This window comes from Heterocephalus glaber, unplaced genomic scaffold (assembly GCF_053883595.1).
Source record: "Heterocephalus glaber isolate CG9 unplaced genomic scaffold, H.glaber_assembly_v1.0 deba00001564, whole genome shotgun sequence".
In the NCBI taxonomy this organism is placed as follows: domain Eukaryota; kingdom Metazoa; phylum Chordata; class Mammalia; order Rodentia; family Bathyergidae; genus Heterocephalus; species Heterocephalus glaber.
In genome coordinates, this window is record NW_028258351.1 from 1,468,993 (window position 1) to 1,488,532 (window position 19,540).

Consider the following 19,540-nt stretch of genomic DNA (forward strand, 5'->3'; position numbering starts at 1 on the left):
AAATTACCCTAGATGATACTGTAGAGAGTGCTAATGTAACCACTGCTGTAGAGAGCCACCATTGGGTGGCTCTCACTTAATAGCTAAATTCTGGCTCTCCAGTTAACCTTTGCTCCCTCCCTTTGAGTATTAATGTTCCAGACAGGAGGAGTAAGAGATTATATTAGCTTTCTCAGGTTGTGTATGTTAACTGTGCACTAAATTTATTCTGTTTAGTTCAGTAGCCACTAGTCACATGTAGCTAAAGTCATTCAAATAAAATAAAATTTAAGATTTAGTTCTTCAGTGACTCTAGCTATGCTTCAAGTGCTCAGGAGCTACATAATGGATACCATATTGGCCAGTGTGGTAAAGAACATCTCATCATTCCAGCAAGTTCTGATGGACAACACTGTGTTAAGTTGTTTCTGAACTACCTTTGTCTGTTTCTGTTAAATTCATATAGAAAAACACCTGGCATATGAAATGTAATTTATAATTTCTCATGTAGAATATGATATAATAGTTTTGATACTGAGCAGCTGCCTCTGTTTCTAAACTGTTAAACAACATTGGATGTTATGTATAAAGTGCAAATCCATTTTATTGAACTGATTACTGGATTGTTTAGTATTCTTCCTGAGCTTTTTAAACAACCCATTTATATTTAGGAGTATTTTGTATAATTGTTAAAATATTTTTTATGTTTTATTATTCTCTAAAGTGCCTCTGTGCTTAGTTTCATTTATTTGTTTTTTAAGGTCTCTTCTATTTTCTGGGATCCATTGTTAACTTCAGTCAGGACCCAGATGTGCACTTTAAATATATTCAGGCAGCTTGTAAGACTGGGCAGATCAAAGAAGTTGAAAGAATATGCAGAGAAAGCAATTGCTATGATCCTGAACGAGTCAAGAATTTTCTGAAGGTAGGTATTTTTAAGCAGTGAGTTTTCTGAGAGTTGAAGATCACCAGGGCTTTGGTCATTGTTTTGTTTTGTTTTGATTTGTTTTGTTTTGTTTTGTTTTGTTTTTTGGTACCAGGGATCAAACTCTGGTCCTTGTGCTTATGCAGCAGGCAGTGAAACCACTGAGCCAAATCCCCAGCCCTTGGTCATAGTTTTAAAATACTTTTTCCCCCCAAATGTGAAATTCTTAGCATTCTTAAATTGTGCATTATTATTTCTTCTAAACTTAATATTCTGGTTTCCTTTGAAAGAGGGAAGGAAATTAGTAAGTAATTCTTAGAAATGACCATCTTTTAAAAACGAAATAGCAGTGTCTCAAGAAAATTTCCCTTTTTTCATTTTAATTTTGAGAAGAAACATTTTGAAAAATGGTCTTGAGTTCTCAATGTCATTTTAAAATCTCATTTAAATTCCTTTTCATATTTTTTATTAGTATATTTGTGTTACATAATAATTACATTCCTTTGGGGGAATTGGTAAATAATAATATCTTGATCATTTTTCATCCTCTCTCTCTCTTTTTTTTTTTTTCCTGGTAGTACTGGAGGTTGAATCCAGGGCCTTTGCACTGAGGCACAACCCAAGCCCTATCCATAAGCAGGATTTGCTAAATTGCCTTGGTTGGGCTTGGATTTGTGACCCTCCTGACTCAGCCTTCCAGAGTGCTGGGATTACAGGTGTGCACCACCAATCATGGCTTTGATTATCATTTTGAGAACCCTCTATGGCAGGAACCAAGAAATCTGTTGTCTAAAAGATATAAGTTGCCGGAGATTTAGCTCAGTGGTCTTGCCACCTGCCTGCCAAGCACAAGGTTCTGAGTTTAATCCCCGGTTCCACAAAAATAAGTAAATAAATGATACAAGTTTATTACTATCATAAAGTCTGTCTGATTCTAGGAAATAAAATATTAATTACATGTAATTCATAATGGAAATACCAAACCAGGAAAGCTCAGCTTTGTTAGACATGAATTGAGTTATAGAGAAGAACTCCCTGTGATAGATTGAAGAGTAATAGATTATGAACTCCTCAGAACATCTGTCAACCAGTTACTTTGTAGAGAAAATAAAATTTTAAAACTTAGCTGTCTATAATAAAGACCGGGAAGATCATCAAATACTCAGGCTACCACCCATTTAGCTGCCAAATATATATACCTGTATTGGAAATTATTTCAGAGAATTTATATAAAGTTCTAAAGTATTTTTTGTCTCCTGGAAGACTTTTAGGCGGAAGACAAAAGCAGATGTTTATTGTATAAAAAACAGGCTTGTGCTGGTCATGGTGGTGGATGCCTGTAATCTGAGCACTTGGGAGGCTGAGGTAGAGAAATCACTGAGTTTGTCAGCCTGAACTACATAATGAGACCCTGTCTCAAAGAAAAACTGCCTTTTCCTACCCCTAAATTGCCACCATTGTCATGTTCTTTTTTTTTTTTTTTTGGTACCGGGGATCGAACTTGGGTCCTTGAAAATATAGTCTAGATTTTTTTTTTTTTTTTTTTTTGGTACTGGGGATTGAACTCGGGTCCTTGCGCTTGCGGGGCAGGCGGCGGAACCACTGAGCTAAATCCCCAGTCCCTCAGCCCCTCATGTTCTTTTGAAGAAGTTATTCCATGGGCTCTACATTAAATAACTAAACCGTTAAGGGGTTTTAATGTTTTCATTAAGCCCAGTAAGTGTTTAAATTGCCCCATATTTTGGATTAAAAGATAAAAGTTTCTAAAAGTACATAGCTTTATAGTATTATACTATCTTAGCTTTCATGAATACTCTGGAAAACCTGGCTAGTACGATATTTGAACCCAACTCTAGTGTTCAAGAAATCCTTCACATGAGAAAGACCTGATGTTCTATGCTTGACTAGCATACACATAATACCTCTTAAGTTTATTCCTCTTTTGAGTAGCATTACTGTTTTCTTTTTAAATTTAAAATACTATCAGATTCTTACATCATTTCCTTTTTTAAAAAAATCAAGCAAGCTCTCAGCTTTTGTGCTTCAGTTTTAATTGCTTCAGCCTTTGATATTAATATTTGAGTTATTTATATTAAAAATAACCAAATTAAATAATAAATGATAACATTTCATTATGACATTCTTAAGCTTCCAAAAAATATGTTTGGAATAGTAACAGAGTGGTGCTGTCTTGGGCTGCTAGTCCATGGGATCTAATTAGATGAGGATTCTTCCTCCACATTGGTGATGCAAGCCTGATACAGTAGGGGAGTAGGTGTAGATTATGAGCCTTTAAACCAGTTAGACCTGTTTCACATTGTATTTTATTACTAGTGTACATTCTTTTTATTGTTTGTTCAATATATGACTAGCTATTCAACCATAAACTGTTTATCAAGTACTTTGTATGCATTTAGGTGTTTAAGTGATAATCTGATAACCATTATTAATAACTAAGGTGAGGTCAGCCTACATGTGATTTGTCAGGCAATGTTATTTTTAAGTTGTTCTTGACTCTTTGACGGAAAGATTTAAGGTGAACCTACCATCTTGTGTTTAAGTTGTCTCAGGTGGGAGCTCTGTATACTGAGGTGCGGTTGCTGTATTCAGCTTCACCCCACTTGTGAGAATAAACAAACCATTTAGTCACTTTTTTTTATTGACCTGTGATACATAGCTAGAATGCTTCTGGTCACTTACCATTAAACTTAATTTTGGAGTTGCTAGCTATATTACATTTGGCGTTGTATATAAACTCTGTATCATAAGAAAAATACTTCTCTGAACTGAATCTTGAAAATTTGGATGCCAGCTGTCTGCTAGTTGCCAGAAATGCAGAGATTGTTAGAACATAACCTCTCATTTAAAATACCTGTGAGAGGGCTGGGGCTTTAGCTCAGTGGTTATGCTGCCTGTCTCACAAGCTCAAGGACCCGAGTTTGATCCCCGGTACCAAAAAAAGTAATAATAAAATAAAATACCTGTGAGGGTTGGAGATGTAACTCAGTGGTAGAGTGGTGGCCTAGGATGTGCAAGGCCCTAGGTTAAGTCCCCAGGAACATCAAAAATAGCTAAAATACTCAAAACTATCATTTTTTCATTTGACTTACACTCTAAACTTGAACTTTATCTCTCCATAGAAAGCATTGTTCCTTAGAACCGTGATCTACTTGCTCTATGCTACCTTTGATTTTTTTTTTCTTCTAATACATGGATTGAACCCAAGGCCTCATGCATGTTAGGCAGCTGCTCTACAACTGAGCTACTTTAGGTTTGATTTTTGAGACGAGGTCTTGCTCAGTTGCCCATGCTGGCCTGGAACTTGCAATCTTCCTGCCTCAGCCTCCCAAGTATTTTGGCTTGCAGGCATGTACCACCATGTCCAGTTTGCTGCCTTTAATCTTATTTTCTGTCATTCTTTGTCTTCTGGTTTTGCTTCAGTCACACTGGTTTGCTTGCTATTCGTGCCCCATGCCTTTCCTTATGTGCTGAGCTACTTTTTTCTCACACCTCATGATTTGCTCCCTGACCTTCACCTTCTTCAGGTTTCTGATGAAATGCCATAAAAGAAGATGTCTCAGGTTACCTTAGCTAAGACAGAACCAAACCCTACCCCATTCTCATCTCCCTTTTTTCCTGCTTGCTTTTTATGGTATGTAATACCTACCACTGTGAAACATTGTTTCTTCCCACCAGGATGGAATTCCCTGGAGGGAATAGACTCTGCTTACCTTATTCCCTGCTCTATGTCCATTATCTAAGATGAACCTGATATATAGGTACTCAGTAAATATTTGTTAATTGAAGGTTCATGTTTAAGAAAACTTCGATATATTAATATAATTCCAATTTTGATCTTAAAATTGTTAATCTTTATAACTAGACACGGATTAACCATTTAGAAAATAAATATTAACATTATTTTCATGTATAAAACCATGTGTAGATTTAGGCAATCAGTCTTAAATTTTCTTTTGGAATACAATTAGTTGTCTTTGCCAGAGAAATCTTAAAGCACTCATACACAAGAACAGAATAACTAAGTAATCTTAGATTACTTGTAGGCATATTTCTCCCCTAAGTGATAATATGTGTAATATGTTACATATATATTAAATAGGATAAGGAAGAAGACTAATGTATTGATCTACTGATCAATAGATGCTTATTTAGAAGGAAAAAAATCACCTACTGAAATTTTTGAACTTTTTATTTTTTTGGTACTGGGGATTGAACTCAGTACCTTGTGCTTGTGAAGCAGGCGTGGTGCCACTAAGCTAAATCCCTGGCCCCCTACTGAAATTTTTGTATATGTGGATGCAGATAGATTCTTTACAGAAGTGATTATAACAGCAATTAGTACAGAGTTTTCATGGTTTTAAAATAAGTACTTACTTGCTTTAGACTTCTAATGTGAAAAATCTGCAGGTGGACTTCCACTTCAGATTACAGCCATTTTTAGTTTTTAATTTAGGATATCCCACAATTTTTATTTTTTTGGTACCGGGAATTGAACTCGGTTCCTTGTGCAGGCAGGCACTGGAACCACTGAGCTAAATCCCTGGCCCTCCCACAAATATTTTGTGGTATTCTCTGAAGTCTTCATGTAACTTAATAGCATAGTCTTAAGAATCAATTTATTCTAGGGCTGGGGATTTAGCTCAGTGGTTCTGCCGCCTGCCTCGCAAGCACAAGGACCAGAGTTCGATCCCCGGTACCAAAAAAAAAAAAAAAAAAAAAGAATCAATTTATTCTAACCTTGCAAACAATAGTCTTGCTGGCTTTTGTTGGGGAAAGTCCTATTCTACTTAGTTCTACTTCCTTAGACTGTCTTTAAGGAATCATTTATTGAGGAATATTTCACTGTGTATAAATGAATTCCTGATGGAAACTGTTGTTTTTTGTGCTATTCCTTATGTCTGTGGAATGTAACAGGACATGTATCAGGTAAATGCCCAGTACAGGTCTTACCTACCTGTTCATAACATCTTTGTCAGTCTGTAGGATTGTAGCTTGGTTAGCTTGATATTTATAATGACAAAAGCAGTTGGCAATTTAAAGATGTTTCTTTAAATGCTGTTTTTTTTCTTTTCTTTTGCCTTTTTCTTACTATAGTGACATGTGGTGTATTTAATTCATGGCCATTATCGTGCTGCTCCTTTTAGGCTTTATTGTAATAGAGTGTAGAGGCTGGCTGTATAGCTTGGAATTGGGGAGGGGTAGAAAGTAAATCAGTTGTGTGAAACAAATGTGAGCCATTTATATCATGGTTTGTGACTGCCAAATTCATTTGAATTGTTACTATTAATGAAAGTCCCAGTGATGATTTTATGACCTCAGTGCCATTGGTGGCTCACAAATCTTAATTTGTTAATCTTTTGGTAAAAGGATATATGTGGGAGGGACCTGGTATTTTGCTATATGCATCTGTGTTGCTTAGTAAAAAGTTACTTAAATTGGGATATTACACACTCAGCTATTGAGACATTTCTGTCTCTAACAGAAAAGCCAAGTTTGTGAGTCTCTCCCCTCAGGGGACAACAGATTCTCATGTTATGCATAGACTTGATAGCTCATACAAGAAAAAAGTTCAGGCTTTCTTCTTTCTTTCTTTCTTTTTTTTTTTTAAGGAAGCAAAACTAACAGATCAGTTACCACTTATCATTGTGTGTGATCGATTTGACTTCGTCCATGACTTGGTGCTGTATTTATATAGGAATAATCTTCAGAAGTATATAGAGATATATGTACAGAAGGTAAGTAGTGCTTAGATCATTTAAAGTTACAATCTCTTATAGTGGATTTTATTTCTTATATTTTGAATATTTTCATCCTTTGTTTTTTCAATTTTTATTTTTTATTAGTGCATGTTTGGAGTGTCCTTGTATGCCCAATAAGGGTGGTCTGCTAGACAGAGTAGCTTTTAGCATTTTTGTTCCCAGTACACTCTTCCCTTTGGTTAAAATTTTACATACTTGCCAAATCTGTGAAGTATAAGAATGCTATGGTTGGACAGATTGAATTGGATGGCCTAAGGCCCTGCTAACTTGACAGAGCTTAAGGTAACCCTATAGCAGCCCCAAACTCCAAAGCACAGTTTTTGAAGCATCTTAAGAAAGATTAGAAACTTTATCTTCCAACTCTAGAAATAAAGTGCTTGCTATAATTGGAGTCTTATTAGATAGTCTTCCACAGTGATTCTTTGACATTAGCTTCTTTGTGCTTATCATTTGGAGCAAACTTAGGTAATTAATTCATCAGGCCAATAGAGGAGACTTGAGTACAAGTGCTTCCAATACTTAGAGACCATAGAGTTGTTTTTTAGCTGGACTTCCTGCTAAATTCCTCTATCCAGTTGCAAACATAGATTCTTAGTTTATTGCTGATTTTAAAAACTAAGGTTAAAAGAGGGAAATGGATTGGCTTTTTTATTTAACTCATCTTTGCTTTGCTTATTAATGTAATGGCATTCTTTTTTAAACCATAGGTGAATCCAAGTCGACTTCCTGTGGTTATTGGAGGATTACTTGATGTTGACTGCTCTGAAGATGTCATTAAAAACTTGATTCTTGTCGTGAGAGGTCAATTCTCTACTGATGAGCTAGTTGCTGAGGTTGAAAAAAGAAACAGGTGTAGTAGCATTTTAACCTTCAAGACTGGGATAAATTAGTAACCTTTTATAGCATGGTAATGGATAAAAATAGAGCTGGTCACTTAGCTCATAGCTACTCAGTGACCCATAAAGGATAATTCCCTGGAGACACCTAATTTAAAGGTGTTAATTTCATTTATAAAGCTAAAAACAAATGCTTTCTGAAACAGTACAGCTTTCATAAAGAAGATGTGTTAAATTGGTTTATCATCCCACCACACCCTATGCTGGGGATCAAACACAGGGTCTTCTGCATGCCATCCGTGTACCACTTACCTATATCATCCCCAGCCAGTTGATCACCTTTTTGCATATGTGTAATTATCAACTGTATGGTCTGACTTTGTATATGCTTTTAATGTAAATAATGTGGCATGATTTAAAATTACAGTGAATGTTTAAATTTTTACTTATTTTTTAGACAATTTATTACAGTAAAAGACACATTGCTAGTATTTCCCCTTCTTAGAACACATCTGGCCATTCTTGCCACTTTCTGCAGCAGTTCTGAAGTCTGCTTTCATGTTTATAGTTGCACTGCTGTAGCTGTCTCAGCGGCCTGAATTGATTGAAAACATTTACCTTTCGTGGTCATTTTGACTTTAGTGAAGAGCCAGAAATCGCATGGTGTTTCATCTGTTGAATAAGGGATAAGAACACACTGTAATTTTTTGTTTCCTGAGGCAAGGTCTCACCATGGAGTTCAGGCTGGTCTTGAACTCAATATGTAGTTCAGTGGCCTCAAACTTGGGGCGATCCTCCTGCCTCAGCCTCCCGAGTGCTAAGATTACAGGTGTGCACCACCACTCCCAGCTATATTTTTTTTGTTGTTTTTTTGGTACCAGGGGTCGAACTCGGGTCTTGGCGCTTGTGCAGCAGGTGGCAAAACCACTGAGCTAAATCCTTGGACCTATAATGTTTTTATTTGATAGAAATTGCTATAAACATTTGATCAGTGAAGGGCCAGAGATGTAGCTCAGTGTCAAAGCACCTGCCTGGCAAGTGTGAGGTCCTGAGTTCTATCCCTCGTACCAAAAAAACCAAAAAAACAAAACAAGTTAACTTTGGCACCAGGAATGTAGCTCAGCAGCACAGCACCTGCCTGGCAAGTGCAAGGGCCAGAGTCTGATTCCTAATACCAAAAAAAAATTGTTAACATTTGATAAGTGAGGGCTGGTCATAAAATACAGAAAATGTTTAAATTAAAAATTTATAGGAACCAGAGATTTAGCTCAGTGGTGCCGCCGCCTGCCCCGCAAGCGCAAGGTCCCGAGTTTGATCCCCAGTACCAAAAAAATAAAAAAAAAACACAAAAATGTATAACCGTAAAAGATACATCACTATTAATCCCCCTCAGAATACTCTTTCTTGAGTTGAACACATTTAACCCGTCATTCTTGGCAGTGTACCTATTGCTGTAGTAAGTTTTTAAAAATTTAAATATTCATCATATCTTTTGACTTCCCTTTGTATGTAATAAGCCTCCTGTTAGTTAGACATTTTACCAGTATACTCAGTCAATAACTTTGGTTTGTTTTTTTTAATGGTACTGGGGATTGAATCTGGGGCCCTGGCACTGAGCTATATCCCCAGCCCATTTACTTTTTATTTTGAGGCAAGGTCTCACTAAGTCACCATGTTGCCTAGACTGGGCCTAAATTTGTGATCCTCTTGCCTGAGCGTCCTGAGTAGCTGGGATTACAGGCATGCACCAGTCCATTGGCTATTTTGTTTTCTTGAGATGGGGTCTTACGATAATTGCATGTTGCCCTCAAATTCAGGATTCTCCTGGCTCAGCCTCTGGAGTAACTATGATTACTGGCATGCATCACTGGGCCTGGCTCTTAACAACTAATTCTTCACTGATAAGAGATGAAAAGAGTTCCATGTGCCACTCTGGGTTAAACTCCTATCTGTTGATAGTAGTACCTTAATATGAAGGTGAGCCCAGGTGATCATGTGGCTTGAATTGTACCACATCCTGTCCTACCCCTACAAATTTATTTCTAAAGTCTAGATAATTTTGTCTAGTGCAAAAAATATAATTTATAAATGTGTATATTATATCCAGATGTGGGATAATAGGTGTATCTTATAGCTTGATAGATTTGAGAGACTGTCTCATATAACTTCTGAGTGATCTTGGACAACTCAACCATCTCTGTAGTCTTAATTTTCCAATTTGCAATAAGATTTTTTAGATTTAAAAATAATTACGCAGAGCTGGGAATTTAGCTCAGTGACACTGCTCCTGCCTTGCAAGAGCAAGGTCCTGAGTTCAATCCCCGGTACCAAAAAAAAAAAAAATGCAGAAGCACATTATAGACCATAAAATGCTTATGTAGTTAGCATGTCCAGAGTGGGTTTTTTTATAATATAGTATGTGTGGGTTTTCTTTTGTTTCTCCTAGACTGAAACTGCTGCTGCCTTGGCTAGAGGCCAGAATTCATGAGGGCTGTGAGGAGCCTGCTACTCACAATGCACTAGCCAAAATCTACATTGACAGTAATAACAACCCAGAGAGATTTCTTCGTGAAAATCCTTATTATGACAGCCGTGTTGTTGGAAAGTATTGTGAGAAAAGAGATCCACATCTGGCCTGTGTTGCTTATGAACGTGGCCAGTGTGATCTGGAACTTATTAATGTGAGTACTGCTAGCTGAATGTGTATAGAGAAGGCTGCATTGCATTGCATTGCATTTCTTATTTATTAATTAATTTATTTCTGGTACTTGGGATTGATCTCAGACTTTGTGCTTGCCAGGCAGGCAAGCCACTGAGCTACATTCCCAGCCCTCTATGTTTGTTTGTTTGGTTCTGGGAATCGAACTCAGGGCCTCACGCTTGCCAGGCAGGCCCTATGCTGCTGAGCTATATCCCCAGGCCCAAGGCTGCATTCTTTTAGAACCTGTTACATAATATCACTCTTTTGGAATGATGATGTATCTAACTCTTATCCTGATTGACCACCACTATCACCCCACCCCTGTACTAGGGATCTGGACTCCTGGTCTAATTTGCTTCTAGGAATTTTTTTGTGGTCTGAGCTATGAAATATGTAATATTCCTCTATGTGTATTTATATATTTATGTACACATATATGGATATACAGCAGTACCTTGATTCACGAACTTGATTCTTTCCATGATTCTGGTCACAAACCGAGTTGGATGAGAAAAATCAAATTCAGTGGTTAAGTTTAATGTTGATCTTATGGGGAAATTTGATTCAGTTCTTGTCCAGTTTGGTTTGTGACCAGAATCGTGGACAGAATTGAGTTTGTGAACCAGGGTACCACTGTATACATGGTAGAATATGCACATGAGAACAGCTAATGAAACACTGAAAAGAAAACCCTGAAGGTAGAGTAGCCCTACTCAGTATCGGAGCATATTATAAAGCTTCTGAAATTTGAAACAGTATCGGTGTATGAACAGAGAGCTGTAGAGTAGAATATAACTTCCAAAAATAGATCCAACATCAGGATGGTTTGTAATAGCCTTCAGAGATTATAATTCTTGTTTCTGTTGGTTGGACTTCAGTAGGAAAAATTTTTTGGGTGTGATCTACTCAAGATTATATGTAAAAGTAGTTTTTTTTTCCTATAAAACAAACAGAACTAAATTATTAGAAATAACTTTAAATCATTCTGTAGAAAGTTTTTACCTTGAAATTAATTTTTCTTATCTCATTTAGGTTTGCAATGAGAATTCCCTCTTCAAAAGTCTTTCCCGCTATTTGGTACGCCGAAAGGATCCAGAATTGTGGGGTAGTGTGCTACTGGAAAGCAATCCTTATAGGAGACCTCTAATTGACCAGGTAAAGTTGGGAAATTTTTTTTTTGGTACCGGGGGTTGAACTCAGGCTTCACACTTGCAAGGCAGGTGCGGTGCCACTGACCTAAATCCCCGGCCCTGGGAAGTTTTCACTGTGAATAAAATTCTTTCCTTTATCATATGCATAAATATACTCAATGGATTATGTTTAACTGTGAGAGGCGGCAATAAAAAGAAAAAGAAAATTATGTATAAATTATGAAATTTGTATAAACACATGTATATATTATATATGTTAAGAAAAATAAGATCTCCAAAAACAATTAACTCAGTGCATCAAGTTAAAAAGAAAACAGCAGTGTGAGAAAGTGATTACTTACTAGTACTGTAGTGCATATATATCAATACTACATATACTATATATAATATACCTAGTACTGTAGTGTGTGTGTATATATATATATATATAACATATATACTATATATGTGTTATATACATAGTACTTGTATATTACATACATAGTACTGTAGTGTATTAATTCAGAATCAGGAATCATGATGATGCCAAGCAACCACACAGATAGTTCAGTGGGTGGCTGAGATAGTGACACCATTGTTTTCTCATGGGTCAGTGTACACAGACTTTATTTCATGTACAAAATTATTAAAAATATTATGTAAAATTAGGAAAGAAAACAGCAAATTTAACATTCATTAATTAAAACAAATTGTTGGGCTGGGGATTTAGCTCAGTGGTTCTGCCACCTGCCTCACACGTGCAAGGTCCTGAGTTCAATCCTCAGTACCAAAAAAAAAAAAATTGGAAATTAAAACAAATTGTTAAAATTCCTGAGACATGCCTAAATTTTTTAAAAATATTCAAGACAGTGATAAATCAGCAAATGATATATAAAAGCCCACGTCCTGTTCAATTTCACTAATAAGCATAGAAGAAGTTGCAAATAAAATGTTTTTATACCTATATAAAATTGAATTCACGGTTGTTGTTTTTTTTGGTACCGGGGATTGAACTTGGGTCTTTGCGCTTTCAAGGCAGGCAGCAGAACCACTGAGCTAAATCCCTGGCCCTTGAATACATGGTTTTAAAGTCTTATATATTGAGGGTTATTATATTGATTTCTAAATTCTCCAGATAGAAGTATAAATACAATAATTTGAAAGAAAATAAATTGAAAGCTATTTATTTTTAGTATATGTGCTACCAAAGCAAGCACGGCTATTCAGTTTTTTGTTCCTTTCCTACATAGCACCCTGCCACCACCTCAGTACTGGGGATTGAACTCAGGACCTTGAACTTGCAAGGCAGGCGCGTTATCACTGAGCTAAATCCCTGGCCCCCCACGTAGCATTTTTAAGGAACCATTACCAAGTTAGACACAAAGCTTTCTGGAAAAAATACTCATTGTAATATTTGGGTGCTGTGCAAATAGGTCAAAACTTGAGGAATTACTGATTTTACGATTCCACATCTGGATAGTTCAGTTATACCTAACCATTAAAGTGATAATGATGAGTGTTAGTGTGGATAATGTTTTAACTAGGGAAAAGATAGATGCTATATAAGTAGGTTGATTTCAACAGAGTAGAATTGCAGATGCATTTGTGTAGATATTTGTAGAAAGACCTTTGAATGGTAAATTAAGTATTTTTGCTCCTTTGTTCTTTTCTGCCTATTTGCAGTTTTCTAGTGAGAGGTCACCTTATTCTTATTGGAGAATGTCTTTTAAGAATCACCTTGATTCTCAGTATGAATTCTTTATATATCCTCTGTAGGTTGTACAGACAGCCTTGTCTGAGACTCAGGACCCTGAAGAAGTGTCAGTAACTGTTAAAGCTTTTATGACTGCAGACCTTCCTAATGAACTCATTGAATTGCTGGAGAAAATCGTCCTTGATAACTCTGTATTCAGTGAACACAGGTATGCTGTCACACAGATCCATTGGCCATTTCTGTTTAGTCTTTAATTGTGACCTTCCACAGTTTTGCGAAGGAACAAAAAAACAAAAATTACAGAAAGTTACATGAATTCTCACTCTCTTAATGCTTTCTCCCTTTTCACTTGCATCCTGAGACAAAAGCCTCACTCTAGCCACCGTGATTATTCTTTATCACTGATAAGCTTTTTAAATACTGCAGTTTAATGCCTTTTTTTTTCCTGAAGAAATCTGCAAAACCTCCTCATCCTCACTGCAATTAAAGCTGATCGTACACGTGTTATGGAGTATATTAACCGCCTGGATAATTATGATGCCCCAGATATTGCCAATATTGCTATTAGCAATGAGCTGTTTGAAGAAGCATTTGCTATTTTCCGGAAATTTGATGTCAACACTTCAGCAGTGCAGGTAAATCTTCAGATTACATGAATTAAGTCACTTTAATGGTTTTTGTTGATTGAAAATATGCATTGTCCTATGGGGGTGGGCATGGATCACTGTGGCAGTAGAAGAGCGGTAAGATGCCAATGTTCTAAATTTAATTGCTTTGGGTAAGATCCATGTTACTGTAACTGTATTTCCAAAATGGATGCCTAGGTCTTGATTGAACATATTGGAAACTTGGATCGGGCATATGAGTTTGCTGAACGCTGCAACGAACCTGCTGTGTGGAGTCAGCTAGCCAAGGCCCAGTTGCAGAAAGGAATGGTGAAAGAAGCCATCGATTCTTACATCAAAGCAGATGATCCCTCATCCTATATGGAAGTTGTTCAGGCTGCCAATACCAGTGGTAGGACTTCTTACCTTATTGTGTTTGATACCTCAGAAAATGATTAAGCTAAACATCAAGGTATCAATTTTTAAAAAAAATTTTTTAAAAATATTATCAAACACACATACAAAAATTAAAACCATTCAGAGAAGAACAGTGTAAGGGGGAAAAAACTACAATAATATTCAAATACAGTAGAACTCAACCAAAACAAAACTGAAAAGCACTTAAACATTTTTCCTTATAACTTAAGAAAGCATCTCAAGCACCAACAAGACATCAAGGTATCAATTTTGAACTGTACCAGTGTTCAGTATTGCTTGGGTACTTATGGCAACTTTAGCCTTCCATCTTAGTCCAGACAAAGACAGGCTACGTTTTGTGAATTTATAATGTCTGTGAGGAAGATTAACTTTCTGTTTTAAATTCTTATGAACATCCTGATAGAGCTCTAATTTTTGAACTTAAAGGGAAAAAGTAAATTCAGCCATTCATTTGGTCAGTGATGCTACAGAAGTGTAGTAGACTTTGCTATCTTAGATACACTATCCTGTTTATGTTTTTCATTCTTTGTAATAGTTCCTTGAAAGGGAATTAGTAGTAGTTCTCATTTATTTGGCTGAAAAGATAAAGTTAGATGTTAATATGTAGACTTAATTTTTTTTCCTGTACTTAGGAAACTGGGAAGAACTGGTGAAGTACTTGCAGATGGCCCGAAAGAAGGCTCGAGAGTCTTACGTGGAGACAGAATTGATATTTGCACTGGCTAAAACAAACCGCCTTGCAGAGTTAGAAGAGTTCATCAATGGGCCAAATAATGCTCATATCCAACAAGTGGGTTTCCTATTTGGAGTTTGTTAAACAATGTAAAAATGAGTATTTGAGCAACTTTTTTAGCTTAGTAGAATCAATACATCATAACAAAGAATTCCATGGAAAAATCTTATAGGAAAATAAATTGTTTCTCAATATTAAGATGTAAATTTGGGGGCTGGGGATTTAGCTCAGTGGTGCTGCTGCCTGCCTCACAAGCACAAGGTCCTGAGTTTGATCCCCTGTACCAAAAAAAGATGTAAATTTGGAAAGATGATTGAGCTGAAACAAACCATTTCTCTGCTAATATAGCTCAGGTATTTTGTCACATTGGCAGAAATCTAAGGCTAATATCTTACTGAAAATGGATTCTCTCTCTTCCCCCGCCAGGTTGGCGACCGTTGTTATGATGAAAAAATGTATGATGCTGCTAAGTTGTTGTACAACAATGTTTCTAATTTTGGGCGTTTGGCATCTACCCTGGTTCATCTGGGTGAATATCAGGCAGCTGTTGATGGAGCTAGGAAAGCTAATAGTACTCGAACATGGAAAGAGGTAATCTAAACACAGGATTGGATGAAGAATTAAGATTCTGTTTGAAAATGCTCTTTATATTGATTGATTGAGATAAGTAGGCATTTTTACATTTGAGTTCACAAAATGGAAATGTTTATTCCAGGTCTGCTTTGCCTGTGTAGATGGGAAAGAGTTCCGTCTTGCTCAGATGTGTGGACTTCATATTGTAGTACATGCAGATGAATTAGAGGAACTTATCAACTACTATCAGGTAATAAGCATGAACAACCCTTTCATGTGAACTGAGACCCTTTGCCACAATTCTCATCTTTAATTGCACATTTCTCTTCTTTAGGATCGTGGCTATTTTGAGGAATTGATAACCATGTTGGAAGCAGCACTGGGACTTGAGCGAGCTCACATGGGGATGTTTACTGAATTAGCTATCCTGTATTCTAAATTTAAGCCACAGAAAATGAGGGAGCACCTGGAGCTGTTCTGGTCCAGAGTGAATATTCCTAAGGTAACCAACATTTACCATTGTGAGGCAACTCCATAGCTAAAACTAATACTTTAAAATACTTTTTTTTTTCCACTGTAGACTGTTACCTAGATTTACAGGTCTGTATCTAAAGTGGTTAAATCTTCCTTATGCAGGTGCTAAGAGCTGCAGAACAAGCTCATCTTTGGGCAGAACTAGTGTTTTTGTATGATAAATATGAAGAATATGATAATGCCATCATTACCATGATGAATCATCCAACTGATGCATGGAAAGAAGGGCAATTTAAAGATATCATTACCAAGGTGTGTAACTTCTTCAAAAGATAAAAACTTCTAAAGAGAAATGGTCATTAAGAGAGAACTCTTGTCTTACGTATCAACTTTTCCCATTCTAGGTTGCCAATGTGGAACTGTACTATAGAGCAATACAGTTCTACTTAGAATTCAAGCCTCTGTTGTTAAATGATCTGCTGATGGTGCTGTCTCCACGATTGGATCACACTCGTGCAGTCAATTATTTCAGCAAGGTAATAATTTTAAACCAGACTTTCATAGTGTGGAGTTAAGTCATATTCCTAGAATTTAAAGTGTGTGGGGTTTATAACAAATTGTTTATTTTAAAGGTTAAACAGCTGCCACTGGTGAAACCATATTTGCGTTCAGTTCAGAACCACAACAACAAATCTGTGAATGAATCACTGAACAACCTTTTTATTACAGAAGAAGATTATCAGGTAAAACCTTTTGATTCTTGAACGTACTCTCAAAACTGAGGTTATGATAGGTTGTGAAATTGCTGTGTTTTGCAGTAAAAATGTCCATTGTCCTTTGGGATTGTAAACAGTAGGTAGGTACTCCTGTGCCTAGATTCTGAGGTTCTTAGGATTGATAAATCTTAGCTTTGCTAAATAAGTGCTAGCTTTTCAGAATTTTGCTTAAGTGAGTCTTATGCAGGACATTTCTTTAGGAAAAACTGGTATGGTTACTTCATCTCTAACATCTAGATTAGAGTTAAAAAATCTTTGATAACTAGTTTGTAAACCTTATTTAGTATTCATTAACTTGTTTTTCTTGCCTAATGTCTCATTAGTATTTAATTTTTAATTTTTTCTTGTGAAGGGTTTTTTATAGAAATAATTAGGGCTAAGGTTAAATTAGAGTTGGCTTCTAAATTTCTCTTACTCTCAGCATGACTCCTTTAGGCGCAAAGACAATCTGTGTGGCTAAGTATCATGTTGAGTTATATCAGTTGTTTCTCTAGAACATAAGTTCTTACTCTTCAAATTTAAGGTCAGCCTGGGCAACTCAGCTAGATCCTGTCTCAAAATTAAAGGCTGGGGGTATACCTCAGCCCTCATGTGCTAGTTGTATAAACATTCAAGTTAGTCTTGATATTTGAAACGCTGGAGAAATTCACACTTTTAGAAAAATTATATAGTACTTTTCTATTGAGGACATTATTGCTATACAGAGAGATAGTCTCTCTTTCTATTCTGGCGCTAAGGATCAAACCCTAGGACTCATGCATGCTGGGCAAGTGCTCTACCACTGAGCTATACTCCAAGCCCTATTATAAAACTGGATTGAAAGTCAGGCCTGATGGCACACACCTGTAATCCCAGCTTCCCAGGAGGTGCGGCAAGATGTTCACACATTGGAGGCCAGCCTGGGGAACTTAGTGAGATCCTGTCTCAAAAAATTTTTTTATTTTTATTTATTTATTTATTTATCTTGGCACTGGGGATCGAACTCAGGTCCTTGCATTTGCGCAGCAGGCGGCGAAACCACTGAGCTAAATCCCCAGCCAAATTTTTTTATTTTTAAGGATTAGAAATGTAGCTCAGTGTGAGGCCTCCATTTCAATCCCTAGTACCACAGGGGAAAGAAAAATTAGGTTGCAGAAACTTAATAACTGATCACAGATTATTATAGCTTTGTAGTTTGATGCTTGAAGGTAGGCTGTCATTGCCTGGTTTTGTTGTTGTTTGTTTTGTTTTTTGTCACTACCTGTTATCATCTGAAGGGCGGGCTCTATGATAAAGCAGTAGAAACCATGAAAAAAATTAAAATACTGATTTGGCCTTTTTTTGGTTTTTAAGGCTCTGCGAACATCAATAGATGCTTATGACAACTTTGATAATATTTCACTTGCTCAACGTTTGGAAAAACATGAACTCATTGAGTTCAGAAGAATTGCTGCTTATCTCTTCAAAGGCAACAATCGCTGGAAACAGAGTGTAGAGCTGTGCAAGAAAGACAGCCTTTACAAGGTTGATAAGTTGGTGGGGTTGGGCTGTTAAACCAACCTCAAAATGGTGTATTACTAGTTTTATAAGCATGATAATTGATTTTATCCTTGGTTTGAGATGATGCTAATTAAGTTGGTGGATTCTTTTGACTCAAGGCCATCTCAGTGTAGCCAAACCTTTCATGTGTGTGTATGTGTGTGTAGAGGGAGACTTTTTTTTTTTTTTAGCATGTTGGGGTTTAGTGTTTGACCTTCACTGTTTCCTTTGAATAGGATGCAATGCAGTATGCCTCTGAATCAAAAGATACTGAGTTGGCTGAAGAACTCTTGCAGTGGTTTCTGCAGGAAGAAAAAAGAGAGTGCTTTGGGGCGTGTCTCTTCACTTGTTACGATCTCTTAAGGCCGGATGTTGTCCTGGAAACTGCATGGAGGCACAACATCATGGATTTTGCAATGCCCTATTTCATCCAGGTCATGAAGGAATATTTAACCAAGGTAAAGCATTCACAGCTAATTATTTCAAGCATATGTAAAACTCTCCCTGCAGGTGTATTTTTTCTAATGTTTCTTTCTCTAGTAGAAGCAAGTCATTTAGTTGATCATAAAATTTTCTTCTTTAATGGAATTTTTAAAAATAACTGACAAATGACATTGATTGTAAAGGGAACTCAAAACTTATCAGAAGTTTACCCTCAGTGTTATTTCTTAGGGTGAACAGTATTCTGTATTTTAATATTTGATAAAATTTTTTAAAAAGCATCTTAAAATTAATTCCTATAACTCATATGTACTGTAGATTCCTCTCTTTGGGTGGTTCCTGACTTTGTCTGTTTCCCACAGGGAAGCTGCAAGTATATTTTTCACATCCTGTTAATCTTCATAGAGTTTTGTTACTTTAACCCCTAATTTTAAAATATAGGAAGTTAGGCTAGGGGCTACATGCTTGTAATCCCAGCTACTTGGGAGGCAGTGGCAAAAGGATAGCAAATTCAAGGCCAGCCTGGGTAACTTAGCAAGACCCTGTCTTGAAATTTAAAAGGCTGGGAGTGTAGCTCACTGTTAGAATGCAAGGCTCTGGGTTCAATTCCCAGTACCACAAAAAAGTGATAAGTTGTAGGAGATTAACAACCATGTTTCCTAAAAATACCTTAAAGAAGCTAGTAATGTATAATCTTTAAAAATTCACTATAGTCTTCCTTTTTGATGTTTGAATATTTCTTACTCTATCCTCAGTGGTAGTTTTCTTGTAGAAAATTTTTAAATGATTTTAAAGGATCAGTTTTGGCAGAGCAAAATATGTTTAACATGGAGCTTTACATCTCATCTCAGCATGCCTGAGTAAAGAGGGTAAAAACACTACTAACAATCCCCAGTATAGAGGATTTTTCCTTAAGA

At 36.5% G+C, this 19,540-nt stretch overlaps 1 protein-coding gene across 4 annotated transcripts in view; it reads left to right on the forward strand.

Annotated features, from left to right (window-relative positions):
• Positions 1-19,540, forward strand: part of Cltc (clathrin heavy chain) — a 67,043-nt gene that overhangs the window by 40,769 nt on the left and 6,734 nt on the right. For all 4 annotated transcript variants that reach the window (XM_013067688.3, XM_004870358.4, XM_087191851.1 and 1 more), the window contains exons 14-30: positions 741-904; positions 6,535-6,660; positions 7,392-7,534; positions 9,967-10,201; positions 11,254-11,376; positions 13,128-13,273; positions 13,517-13,700; positions 13,890-14,082; positions 14,741-14,898; positions 15,268-15,432; positions 15,557-15,664; positions 15,749-15,916; positions 16,051-16,200; positions 16,293-16,424; positions 16,521-16,631; positions 17,997-18,167; positions 18,419-18,640. In XM_013067688.3, the coding sequence (XP_012923142.1) occupies positions 741-904; positions 6,535-6,660; positions 7,392-7,534; positions 9,967-10,201; positions 11,254-11,376; positions 13,128-13,273; positions 13,517-13,700; positions 13,890-14,082; positions 14,741-14,898; positions 15,268-15,432; positions 15,557-15,664; positions 15,749-15,916; positions 16,051-16,200; positions 16,293-16,424; positions 16,521-16,631; positions 17,997-18,167; positions 18,419-18,640 (2,699 nt within the window). The remainder of the gene's footprint in view (positions 1-740; positions 905-6,534; positions 6,661-7,391; positions 7,535-9,966; positions 10,202-11,253; positions 11,377-13,127; positions 13,274-13,516; positions 13,701-13,889; positions 14,083-14,740; positions 14,899-15,267; positions 15,433-15,556; positions 15,665-15,748; positions 15,917-16,050; positions 16,201-16,292; positions 16,425-16,520; positions 16,632-17,996; positions 18,168-18,418; positions 18,641-19,540) is intronic.